The sequence below is a fragment of the Diaphorina citri genome, unplaced genomic scaffold (assembly GCF_000475195.1).
Source record: "Diaphorina citri unplaced genomic scaffold, Diaci psyllid genome assembly version 1.1 scaffold35, whole genome shotgun sequence".
In the NCBI taxonomy this organism is placed as follows: Eukaryota; Metazoa; Arthropoda; class Insecta; order Hemiptera; family Psyllidae; genus Diaphorina; species Diaphorina citri.
Window position 1 is genome coordinate 369,170 of NW_007377472.1, and position 12,836 is coordinate 382,005.

The 12,836-nt window shown below is 34.6% G+C and overlaps 1 protein-coding gene across 1 annotated transcript in view; it reads left to right on the forward strand.

Moving 5' to 3' along the window:
* Window positions 1-12,836, forward strand: part of LOC103512109 (microtubule-actin cross-linking factor 1, isoforms 1/2/3/5) — a 173,073-nt gene that overhangs the window by 90,041 nt on the left and 70,196 nt on the right. Inside the window, 3 exon segments of the mRNA XM_026825547.1 lie at window positions 180-257; window positions 4,340-4,432; window positions 12,752-12,774. Coding sequence (XP_026681348.1) covers window positions 180-257; window positions 4,340-4,432; window positions 12,752-12,774 — 194 coding nt within the window.

A 12,836-nucleotide genomic window follows, 5' to 3' on the forward strand; every position in this document is an offset into this window, starting at 1 on the left:
TTCCGAAATAAGCATGGGGGGGGGGAATATCAAATTTTAATAAACCGTTCAAGACTTATCACGGACCAAACAAACGAAAGAAAAATCTTGAAGTTGAAAACATAAACCTCTTTTCGTTCGCTCCCTAAAACCACACCAATTCCGCATTATTAAATTAAACGAACTTCCTTTTATTTCAGCCTCGGGAACGTGGGAAGATGCGGTTTCACATGTTGCAGAATGTACAAATGGCATTGGATTTTCTTCGATTTAAAAAGGTGAGTTATGCTGATTTTTCCCGTAGATAATCTAGCCGTAATCAGGAAGTCAAGTGGTCCACAACCTGGTATGATTTGTTGGTGTTAGCCATCAGCTACAACACGTTGATTACACACGTTCCTGACTGACAACTAAAGTGAAGCCATGATTATATTAGCTGTAATATTTGTTTATTATAATTATATTAATTATTAATATTTGCAATCAATTCCTCTAATTGCTACACTGAGCAATTATTTAAATTTTCCTTTCCTATTATTACCTACCTCTTTACTATTACTATACGATAGACACCTATTTGCCTAACGAGTTGCACAGGTAATCAATAGATTGAGATGAACATGAAAGTTGAATTAATTCTATCATGTATGATACGTAGATGACATCTGTACATCACATATGTATAATATTGTTTATTTGTACCATTGGCAGTCTACTCACATGCTCTCCAGTCAATGTAATGATTTTTCCAACTGGGAAAAATAATAAAATAAATAAATGCATAAATGTCACTCTGCCCCGCAAGCTATGTAGAAAATTTTTCATATCAAAATTCTCTGGAGGAATACATAATTGAAATGGCTGCAAGCATGGCATTATTTATCGAATACTTGAACCGTGCATATTTGCGATCTTCCTCTCGAGGAACCTTTTGAGAATCGCGACTACTGGGTACGAGTGGGTAGGTAGTTGGTAGCTATTTTTAAAAATGCACCAATTCCAGATGTGTTCTTAGAAATATTCCCATCTTTATCATAACTTTTAGTTCCCTTGAATATGTTTTGGACTCAAAAGCGATCTGGGATCATATTTTGGCCATTCTTACGCTCCTATTCCTAAAACTATTCCTTAATGTATATTATGTGGACATTCTGAAAAATTTGCTCTAATATGATCTAGACATAGCTCTGATTTTTCTCAGACAAACCGTTTACCTGCAGCAATTTTTTGAACGCAACCACAATGAAGGGTTTAGTATTTACTTCTTTACTCGTTACTATGGAGTGACTTGGTCATTTTGTTGCCATTTTAGAACACTTAGTTAAGTACTTACACATACATTTTCATTTTCACTTTTCCTTCTTAGTTTAATTTCCTAACTAGTACATACTTACATAGAAGTATTCGGTTTGTATTTGTAGCTACACTGAATGCAAATCCACGAGACTGCATCTGTATTCCTTCTTTCTTAATTCTTCTTGTTCAGTAGGCAAACCTACACTCTTAAAATTAGCTAACAACTAGATAGGAAAATGGCTCGTTAATCATACGCATCCTAGTTTTCCGAGATAATTCTTTTGTAATTACCTATTCTCCATAACAACTCTGTAATTTCCAAGTTAATTTTATTCTTGTTTTTCGACAGCAAAATTATAAGATAGTGAAAATGTTCTTCAAAGGAACTATCTAATTATTTCTCATCTTGCTTCATGATAAAACTCAAGTTCTTTGTGCATTCTTTCTTTAGATTATAAGAAAGTGAAAATGTTCTTCAAAGGAACTATCTAATTATTTCTCAACTTGCTTCATGATAAAACTCAAGTTCTTTGTGCATTCTTTCTTTAGGATGAGAGAGGAGGTTCTTCTTTGTATGATCATTCCCTATTTATTTTTCATACGTTTCTGGAATGCTTCTAGCTTTTGGTTTCGGCAACGTGCTTGGAATTTTCAAATTTTAAAGAGGGCTTGACTATTGTCTTCCATTGGTTTGGTGTATTTAGATCACTTCTAAATTAAGTGGTTCATTTTCCTACTTGCGTTTGTTTGCTGCTTGAGGTGAAGTTCAATTGCTATAAATTTGAAATATCAAAAGGAAATACCTTATTAGTCTGCCAGCTCGATATTTTTCAATTTCTTCAAATTGAACATCTTGTGTCGCTTCGGTCTACAGTACAGATAACAACTCGGTGGTTACAAATGATAACAACATTCTTGACACAGAACACACGCTTGACAATGTCTTCACAGACCACCTCTATGACAATGTCATGTTGTCTTTTATGACACGTTATCTATACCCTACCCTAAACCACCCTTCTTTCTTCGTAGATATCTTTTCAACAGTCTTTATCGTATTTTTATCAGTGCTCTGGTTTTTGTTTATCTTCTGCCATATGGCCTCCTCTCGAAATTTTCGTTACGAAATTTAACACTCTTGTTAGATGTTTCATATGTTTTTTTTATTATTATTTTTTTATCATTATAAAAGCACTATCACAGAAGTGCTGTTAACATCATCCATCATGATGCCATTTAGCCAGGTAGTTTAACCCAGACTTTCTCTCTCCCCCTGTCTCTTTTCTGCATTATTGAAAATGATAGATTTTCAGCAATTTCCTTTATTCCAATTGCTTCTCTTCCTTCTACGCCCCTCTCTTCTCTTGTCCTTTCTTCTATGACTTCAATGTATTAATCAAGCTTCTGTTTTGTGCACCTTTTACAATTTCTACTTTTCTAGTTATAGTTTTGCGTCTGGTGTTTTGTTAGCATAACTTTTGTTTCCTCTTGATCCTGTCTTTATCAGTTAAGGTTAACTTTTTTTTTGTGTTTCATTGTGTCCGTGATTGATTTCACGGGATAACTATCCTAAATCAATAACTTATCTTGCTGATGTAGCATATGCCTGTTTTTATTTTCAAGTAGTAAACTCTATGACTTCAATGTATTAATCAAGCTTCTGTTTTATGCACCTTTTACAATTTCTACTTTTCTAGTTATAGTTTTGTGTCTGGTGTTTTGTTAGCATAACTTTTGTTTCCTCTTGATCCTGTCTTTATCAGTTAAGGTTAACTTTTTTGTGTTTCATTGTGTTCGTGATTGATTTCACGGGATAACTATCCTAAATCAATAACTTATCTTGCTGATGTAGCATATGCCTGTTTTTATTTTCAAGTAGTAAATTAGAAGTATTTAACTTGAGATTACTTCAATTACCACCGTAAACATGTAGATCATTTCTAGCATTGTTTAGGTTTTGCTGGTATTAGTTTATGATTGGGGTTTCCGCGCAATACTATTACAATGCTGAATATCGTTTATTGGTTCTGATTATTTTTAATAGTCGTCAAAGGAGTTTCTTATCGTTTCTTATTCATTGTTTCTTTATGTGTTGGTTATTTACGATTATGGTTTTTGTTTTTCTTGAGTTCTGTGGTGTTTGCGTTTTTCTTTTTCTAAAGTGTTATGACTTCTTTCCTGCTAGACTAGGTAGGTAATTTATTATAATGAGGTTTAACTTCTGGAGCAGGCGTGCAGTACTCTGATAAGACTAAAGTCCTGTTGCATCTGGATGATTATTTTGCTTCCTCAGATGCGTAAGGTAGTTTTGAGATAACTATACTGAAATGAACAGATTCTTTAGTGGAAACTCTCTGATGGGGTTTATGCCTAAGGTATTCAATAGATAGTAAAGTTACATATTGCTAGTAATATAAAGAAAAAAAAAGAGAGATTTTCACTTCCCATCATTTTTGTTTTAATTAATTCAAAGTGCTATTAATGTTTCAATTGCTTCTAGCATAGCACATCACTATGAATCACTTAATAAACCACATAACTCATACCAATGTTCTTAATCTTAAGTGAGCACAATTATAAAATTTAATAGGTTTCGAGAATTTTGTTAATAGCCAATTTTTTGCTCATTGAGTGCCTATGCGGATTTTTTTTGGCACTCATTCTTTTCGTGTGCAAAGTGTCGAGTATTATGATATGAAGTAATTGAGTTGTCTGCAGCACTTGAAATTTATATTTGAAACACATGATTTACCGTGATACTCATTCTTTCGTGTATTTCGTGATACATATGTTTTTTTTTTCTTTCTCCTCCCCCTCCTCCTATGTCTCTTTCTATATGCCCCAACTATCCCTAAAATCAGTTGCTTACCCTTGCATCACAAAAGATCTAATCAAGTCGCAATGAAATTGACATAAGATTCTTACCCTTGTCTTATTTTTACTATTTTTATTTCTTCTTTACATTCATTTTTATTTTTTTTAATCGCAATGAAATTGACATAAGATTCTTACCCTTGTCTTTTTTTACTAATCGTAATTTTGTCTCCTCTCCGGATTGTTTCAGGCGAACAATAAACATGTGAACGATTTATTTCTCGACCTGCAAGATGGACTTAACCTCATCTCCCTACTGGAAGTACTGTCCGGTGAAAGACTGGTAAGTTACGGTCATTAGCTTTAGTTTTGTGTTTTGTGTCTGTACCCAACATCGTAATCTCTGCTTCGTAGACATTATTATAGCTCGAGATAGATCACGTTTCATATTTCACACCTTGGTTGGCTCGAATCCTATATGTTATCCTTATTCCTTGTAACATGTACTTTTCGCTTATTTGCATGTGTTCTAACACACATTTCTCAGTGTTTTTCTTCACTTCTAATATGATCTAGACATAGCTTTGATTTTTCTCAAACGAATCGTTTACCTGCAACAATTTTTTGAACGCAACCACAATGAAGGGTTTAGTATTTACTTCTTTACTGGTTACTATGGAGTGACTTGGTCATTTTGTTGCCATTTTAGAACACTTAGTAAAGTACTTACACATACATTTTCACTTTTCCTTCTTAGTTTAATTTCCTAACTAGTACATACTTACATAGAAGTATTCGGTTTGTATTTGTAGCTACACTGAATGCAAATCCACGAGACTGCATCTGTATTCCTTCTTTCTTAATTCTTCTTGTTCAGTAGACAAACCCACACTCTTAAAATTAGCTATCAACTAGATACGAAAATTGCTCGTTACTTATACGCATCCTAGTTTTCCGAGATAATTCTTTTGTAATTACCTATTCTCCATAACAACTCTGTAATTTCCAAGTTAATTTTATTCTTGAGTTACGGTCTCCTTAATGGGATATTCGTATAGAACCCATCTTTTAGGGCTCTTCGCCTAAGCCTCGGAGTGGGTTTTTATCCACAGACTGAAGATCCTTTGAAGCAATAAAGCTAATCCGAAGTTCCGAAATAAGTTTGGGGGGAAAAGTATCAAATTTTAATAAACCGTTCAAGACTTATCACGGACCAAACAAACGAAAGAAAAATCTTGAAGTTGAAAACATAAACCTCTTTTCGTTCGCTCCCTAAAACCACACCAATTCCGCATTATTAAATTAAACGAACTTCCTTTTATTTCAGCCTCGGGAACGTGGGAAGATGCGGTTTCACATGTTGCAGAATGTACAAATGGCATTGGATTTTCTTCGATTTAAAAAGGTGAGTTATGCTGATTTTTCCCGTAGATAATCTAGCCGTAATCAGGAAGTCAAGTGGTCCACAACCTGGTATGATTTGTAGTAGCATCAGTTGTGCTAACCAGGTTATACTAATAGGAAATTCTCACATTTCACTACAATGGTAGAGACGGGAAAACATCTGACTGGGGAGACGGAGTAGACCGACTTTCTACGTCTTTTCGTCCTCTATGTAGCTTCGACCTACTAATCTTTTTGTCCTCCAATGTATTTTTGAAATGTACGTAGGCCGACTTACTTATATCTCTAGAAGAGGACTGAAAAGCCCTTTTAAACTCGCTGTCGAACCGAGTTATCACATAAATTTTCTACACCACAAGGTGCCTAAGAACCACTGATCTGTAGAATCGGTTTTGTTCTTGTTTTTCTCACCAGCCTGACTGTGATTCATAAATTTCCCGTGATTCCTGTTGTTTTGTTCCTTATTTGATGAAATGTCAAAATTTAATGACATAGGACGATGTGAGAAACCCTCTTTGAAAGCAAAAAATGAAATTAATGGGATCTCATTTCTATTCTTTTGAAGAATTGAAGTGAATGAGGTTTTTGTGAACCCCTCGTGAGCTTGAGTTTTATGTAGCCTTTTTGGGAGAAAAGCGTTTTTATTTGTTTTCATGTTCCGGTTTGAGGAAACTTTGCGAGGAAAAAAAGTAAAAATTATAGAAGTGATTACCAATACTAGACATAATAAATAAATTGCCCAGCCTTTTAGTCTATAAATAAACTGCCAATTACAGGTTTATATTCACTGGTTCATTTGCTGACAATATGTACATTATTATACTATGGTAGTGCTTTACTATTAGGTTACTGTACAAGTGTACAGGTACACTGTACAACCTAGGTGTATTGCAAAGATATTCAGTATTGACTTGGGGCTTAGTGAGGCATATATCTGCAATGGAAGAGAGATCAGTGATTCCTGTAATAAATAGTCAACTTGTAACGATATATTTTGTTTTCAACACGTAACAATACATTGCGGCGAATATTAGCATCAGGGTTTGGTAGAAACAGAGGACGCAGATGAGGGCATATTGTGCATCTCGACATCAATAGACAAGATTTTTTTTTTTTTATATGAAATGATAATATCGAAAGGAAAGAACAAGGTAACTAAAGATTGTCAAAGCTTTATAAAAATAGGAGATGTAAGGGGTAAAAGAGATAGAAGAAAATAAAGACATGCAGGATGTAAAGTAGAAAGAATCAAAGAATTGCGAGTATGTCAGAGTGGATTTTAAGTTAAGCACATTGCATACACAACTGAATGTTGGGCGTTGTTAGGATTATAAGCTCTAACTTTACGCGAGCTTGCAAGAAACTAGAACTCTTGCCTTGGTAGTTTACCTACGTACTTACTTATTGATTTTTATTAAGAGCCCTTTTAGATACTGTTTCAAGTTACATAATATCAACTTACGAATGGAATTTTAGCATTTATTACAATGTTTTATAGTTGTCTTTTATGTACATATTATTTCCCAAGACTTTTTTGCCTCTAATTTGGCCGTTAGCCGTGAAAAGTTAAATATGTACCTACCGGTAACTTTTCCCTTGGTTTTCAAGGAGATTTAAAACATGTGTATCTTCCTCTCAGTCCCCTAATTCCCCGAAAATGCTGCCAGCAGAGCGGATATGTCTGAAATTAATCTTGAGTACCCCCGAACATAAACACACCATTATACTATTTTTTTCTCGTTATGTGTAATCAGAAATCGATCACCTACACAAAATTTTATGTAGATTAATTTATTTCCCTCTTCAATCCTTCGTATACATTTCTTAGAATGAAAAAAATATTTTAAGGTAAAATATTTGAAGAACTAGCTCATATTTAAATAGGAAAAGGCAAGGAAAACGAAGAAAATATTTGAAGAACTTTCGTTGAGAGAAGGGGGAGACAAACCAGTGCAATTCAATGTAGGTCAGGAAAAGTTTGGGAAATTCGCCAGACAAAAAGGAATTTTCAGGATTAGTTAATGTAAAAATGATTACGGGGCGGGTGATACAAAAATCTAACAGCATTGTTTCTAAATGCAGTGGCTAAAAAAGACCTTTTTTTTTTTAACAAGGACCAGAAGTTCCAAAAGTATGGATACCTATCTTATTGTTTCTAAAAATGCAGTTCTAAGAAAGACCTTCCGTGTCTTTTGAACGTGGACCAGAAATTCCAAAAATATGGATACTTATTAGTAAAAAATATGGCTACTTATTTGTCAATCGATTGGGTTTGCAAATGGAGAACTGGCTCGATACTTCTAGAAACACATTACGCATACGCATGAAATGAAACACCTTGATATTGTTTACTATGACTATTACTAATTCTATTTACCAGTCACCTCCTCTTGTTTGGGCCTCACATTCATATGTGGTATGTGCATTGCATTGAACGGAATGAGTAGGCACATCAAATTAGAATATGTCCAGCGTACAACAAAAATACAAATCTTAACCTAAATAAAAGAACTATTCAGATCTTCAAGGTTGTCCCATCCTACATTATTTTGAAGAAAAAAAAATCAAAAGGAAAAAAGTACGTCTCATATGGCATACTCAGTCTATGCTTTTTTTTTTGTTATAAACAGCTAATTTTGCCATTGTTCTTTGCTCACTTGGCTCTTACTTCTTCACCTCTTTACTCATTAATGTCTTCAGAGTAGGCACTACCTACTTGATGATTGCATATCTATGATGGTTTATATCATGTTTATAATATTTATTTCTATTGCTTGCAATTGTCTTGCTGCCTATTCCATTTATTCTGATACCTATAATAGCCAATATTGCAATAGTATCAGATGGTTATCAGAAAATTGCTCATGTTTGTTATTAAAGGATCATAAGTTGTTGATGTAATCTGTAGTGTTTTCTTCCTTCTTTTTGTTTTCCTTAGATTGTTAACTTTGCCAATGATTTTTCTTTCTATCGTTAGTTACATAATTTATAATAGTCCGTCTGTAAATGCTATCTATCAATACCAACGTAAGTTTTGTGCTTTGAATGGGATTGCGTCATCCCTATCGGTCATAAATTGAGGCTGATTCTTTAAGATATTCCCTTGAGATCAAATCCAGTTCATACCATATACAATTTTTATGAATTTACTCAGATCTTGGATTTATCTTCCAAAAAAATACGACCCATCCCATCATCCTTCAATTCGCCACCTACTAATGTACTATTAAAACTCTTGCAAAATCTAAACACATAATAATTGTCAGTAATAACTGGTTTTTGCCAAGAAGAATCGAATCATAGCGCCGTGTAGCCTAGGACAAAAATTCAACTAGATATATCAACTCTACACGTATTGTGTCTAATTATATCCAAAAATAGAGAAGCAATACAAGTCTGCCCCGAACAATAAATTGAGTCTGGGGGCAATTCATTCATGTTCAAAGAGACAGTGTCCTTCACATCTGCAAACAACTCAATTTTGTGAATCAAATTTGTCAATACAGGAACTTGGTGATTTTATGTTGAAATTTAGTCAAGGATATCATGCACCCCAAGATGGAACATAAGTGTTAATAAGATGTCCTGTGGAAAAGGAATGCACGTCTGATGAAGATTGGTGCCACATTCTCGGAAATTGGAATGTTACTTCCTACACGGGCGGAAACTATTTTTTAATTTTATTTAGGAAGGTAACAATGAGTAATATTTTTTAAGATCTGCAAAATTTTGCAATTGCCTTTACTGTTTTTACTGTTGTACAGTTTACAAAATGGAAGAAATAAATCGAGTTTTGTTCTTTACACAATCACACTTTTGTCTATTCTTATTAACTCTGGAGTAAGTTTTTCTTGTCCAAGTTCGTTTATCCACGCAAAAACACATCTCAGATATTCTCAAAACATAGCTATCTCTTGAAGTATTTATGATGGTCTTAGAGAACTATCAGCAACAGTAAAAACAGTATGCTCTTGACCAACATTCTGAGAAAACTGTAATCCGTATGCAAATCACAATACAAAACCTATTGGTGAGCTATTGAAAAACACATCGACAATATTAGTGCCATAATAAAATCTAATAACATGTCATGTATGTGTTAAGAGATTTCTCAAAGAGGAAATTCGTGGTGAGCTTGAAAGTTTTGTGCGAATCCGTGGGTTAAGCCAACGCGAAGACCTTAAACTACTTTTAAAATCTACGCTGCCCACATCTATCCCAGCTCTGTTTGAATTGGAGTCAATATAATACGTCCTAGCCAAGCTTACAGCTTATATGATGACAGATAGTCATAGTTACCAAGGCTAGGGGACAGAATTGAGTCACAGGAAACCAACAGTCCTTATAGATTTGTTATTTCGATGGTCAACCTGTCAAACCCTTGGAGTTCGGAAGTGCCTTGTTGGGGATTAATCATCAGGTTAGCCAATTTCCAAGAATTGGGCAATGTTGAATGTTACTTACCTGCCTATTGTGATCTATTGGTACTACAACTCCTGATGAATGGGAAATCCTAATAGTAACCGAAATAATCTTGATTTTGGTATCTATATTTGAAGATTTTGATAGAAATCCCCCAAAAACTTTGATTGTTCTAATGGGGAATTCTGTTGCTTCTAGGACAACCATTTATCGTTGTTGCCATTGGACAGTAAATCCTTGCTGAAAGGTCATGATGCTATCGTCACATCATTCTACTTATTTGAAAGATATTTTCGATCTTGATACCTATTCAGAAACTTTCGCTTCAGATTGAACGAATTTGATAGAAGAAAGCATCTCCTGATTAAATCCAGGGTGGTTGAAGTTTATTCGAAATATCATTATCATATTTATCAATGCTATTAGAGCAAACAATTCTTCTATGAACAAGTATATGTATTTGGACACCCTGTACGCATACTGATATTGGCACACCTTCATGTGTTTATTTGAGAATACAAAAAAAAAAAAAAAAAATCCACCAAGTCGATTCTACTAATTACAAATGAACGAATAAGAACTTTCTTGCTCGACACATTTTCTGGCCAGGGACCTAAAGTAGACACTGATTCAAAGGTGGATTACAAAGAAGTTACGATTGGAAGTGATATTGTTTGATCGAGAACTGTTTAGATTTGTCTAACGATGACAAGATGTGGTGCAAATGAACGAATAAGAACTTTCTTGCTCGACACATTTTCTGGCCAGGGACCTAAAGTAGACACTGATTTAAAGGTGGATTACAAAGAAGTTACGATTGGAAGTGATATTGTTTGATCGAGAACTGTTTAGATTTGTCTAATGATGACAAGATGCGGTTGTTACAAAAGTCGATATTGTTGAGAATATAACCAGACTGCAATACTGCATGTTGCATATAGTCAAATATTTCCTGTGTCCTCGTCCTTCGTCCTGCAAGTTGCTGCACTGGTGAGTTTACTGCGTGCTGTGACATAACTGATTATATCAGAACTAATGAGAAAACAATAGGACAATGTAATCTAGACGGAAAAGCGTACGGAGCGCGTGACATCCCTGAACCCACATACGTTACGTCTATACTATACCCACATACGCCTACTAAATCCACTAATAAAGCAGTGACAATTAGTGAACCAGGCTCTGATACATAACTGGTCAATACTGGAAGTTGAAAATGTCAACTAGATCAAAAGCTTTTGTCTGGTAACGCAAATTTTTCATCTTGCTCCATTAGGATATTTTTATCATTTTTATGAGGTCGGCGTTTCCTTCTTTGATTATGTCTTTCCATACTTGCATTAATAACCTTCTGTTTGTTTCCTGCATCTAGATTTCAGTTAGTTCTTTCTTCTTTAGCACTTTGCAACATAATTTCTGGATTTTTGCCTATCTTTAAAGCTCTTGTTGAAGTTCCAACTGATTTTTTCATATTTTATTAATTGAAGATAACTCAATATTATCCTATTCTCATTTTAAAAATAAGCCTGAAGCAAAAAATTTAATTCTAGTAGAATAGTTGATCTTGTAATTTGTAGCTCAGTGCTTGTTTATCATTCATGTCCTCTACAACAATGCCAAAAACTTCAACAATGCCAATCCCTTGCCAATCTAATCTGATTGAGTATTCATAGCTAAAACTTATCCTTGATAACTCGGAGACATTTCCTGCAAGCTTATCCTACCTCAAAAATTACATTTTGCTGTGGAAAAACTTTTGAAGAACAACATAACTGTGTCACTCCTTTCTGAATAGAACAATGACGCATTGCCTAGGACATGGGATGGTTTAACTTGGCACGTCCTTCACTTAATATATTCGCTTTAATTAGTTTTCAAAACAATATCTCTTCTCTACAATTGTGTGTACCCGTATTCTACTAGACTCAGTACTCAGTAGTGCTTTACTATTAGGTTACTGTACAGATACACTGTACAACCTAGGTGTATTGCAAAGATATTCAGTATTGACTTGGGGCTTAGTGAGGCATATATCTGCAATGGAAGAGAGATCAAGTTATTTTCATTTAGAAAAGGTCAAAATCGCCAACATGAATGATTCAACGGTGGAAACATTTCAAATTCAAAGGACAAAATGATTCTTCTTAGCATTGTAGAATGTTGGGCAATTACTCTTTTCTTGGTGGAATTGAGAATGACAAACATTCGAGGGAAGGTTTCCCGAGGAAACATAAGAGCATGGAGTTGTAAAGAATCAATATTATCAATGCAAAAATTGGCGCTATGTACACTATCCTTGTAAAAGTTATAATTAATGGCAGATGATTACTATTAAATGGACTTGGCATAGTAGTAGACAAAGAGACGCAGAAGAAGGCATATGGCATATTAAATAAAACATTGGTAACACTTGAGGCATGAGTTCAACATAACAGTACCTGTAAGGTGCATAATCATAACTCCGTCGCCTAGAACTCTAGGATCTATAATAACTACAACTACCAGACCCAGGCGGGACTAGAAATTTCATTTTTCGCATTTTACATTCCTGCTAACGACCCAAGTACCCCAGTTCTGGAAAAAATTGCCCTACAACGGGTCGCGGAAGTCGTTATGATGTTAATTTTACCTTGAACTTTCAGATTAATATCCTGATTAATTCATTCGCAGATGATTCTCCCATCGATGAGAGTTTGCGAGTGTAACCTATGAATAGTGTTTTGGGCAAAGAGAGACACAAGATTGTCACAGTACTATTACTTTTATCGGTGTTGCGCTTGTCATAAAAGGCAGGTCTTAAAAGACAAAATTGATTTCTATATTTCTCTATAAGCAGGTTGGTTCTGCAGCAGGCTTATGGTCTTGTTCGATGGTTTGAGGTCACATTTATAAGGTGACATAACACATCACACGTACAGATT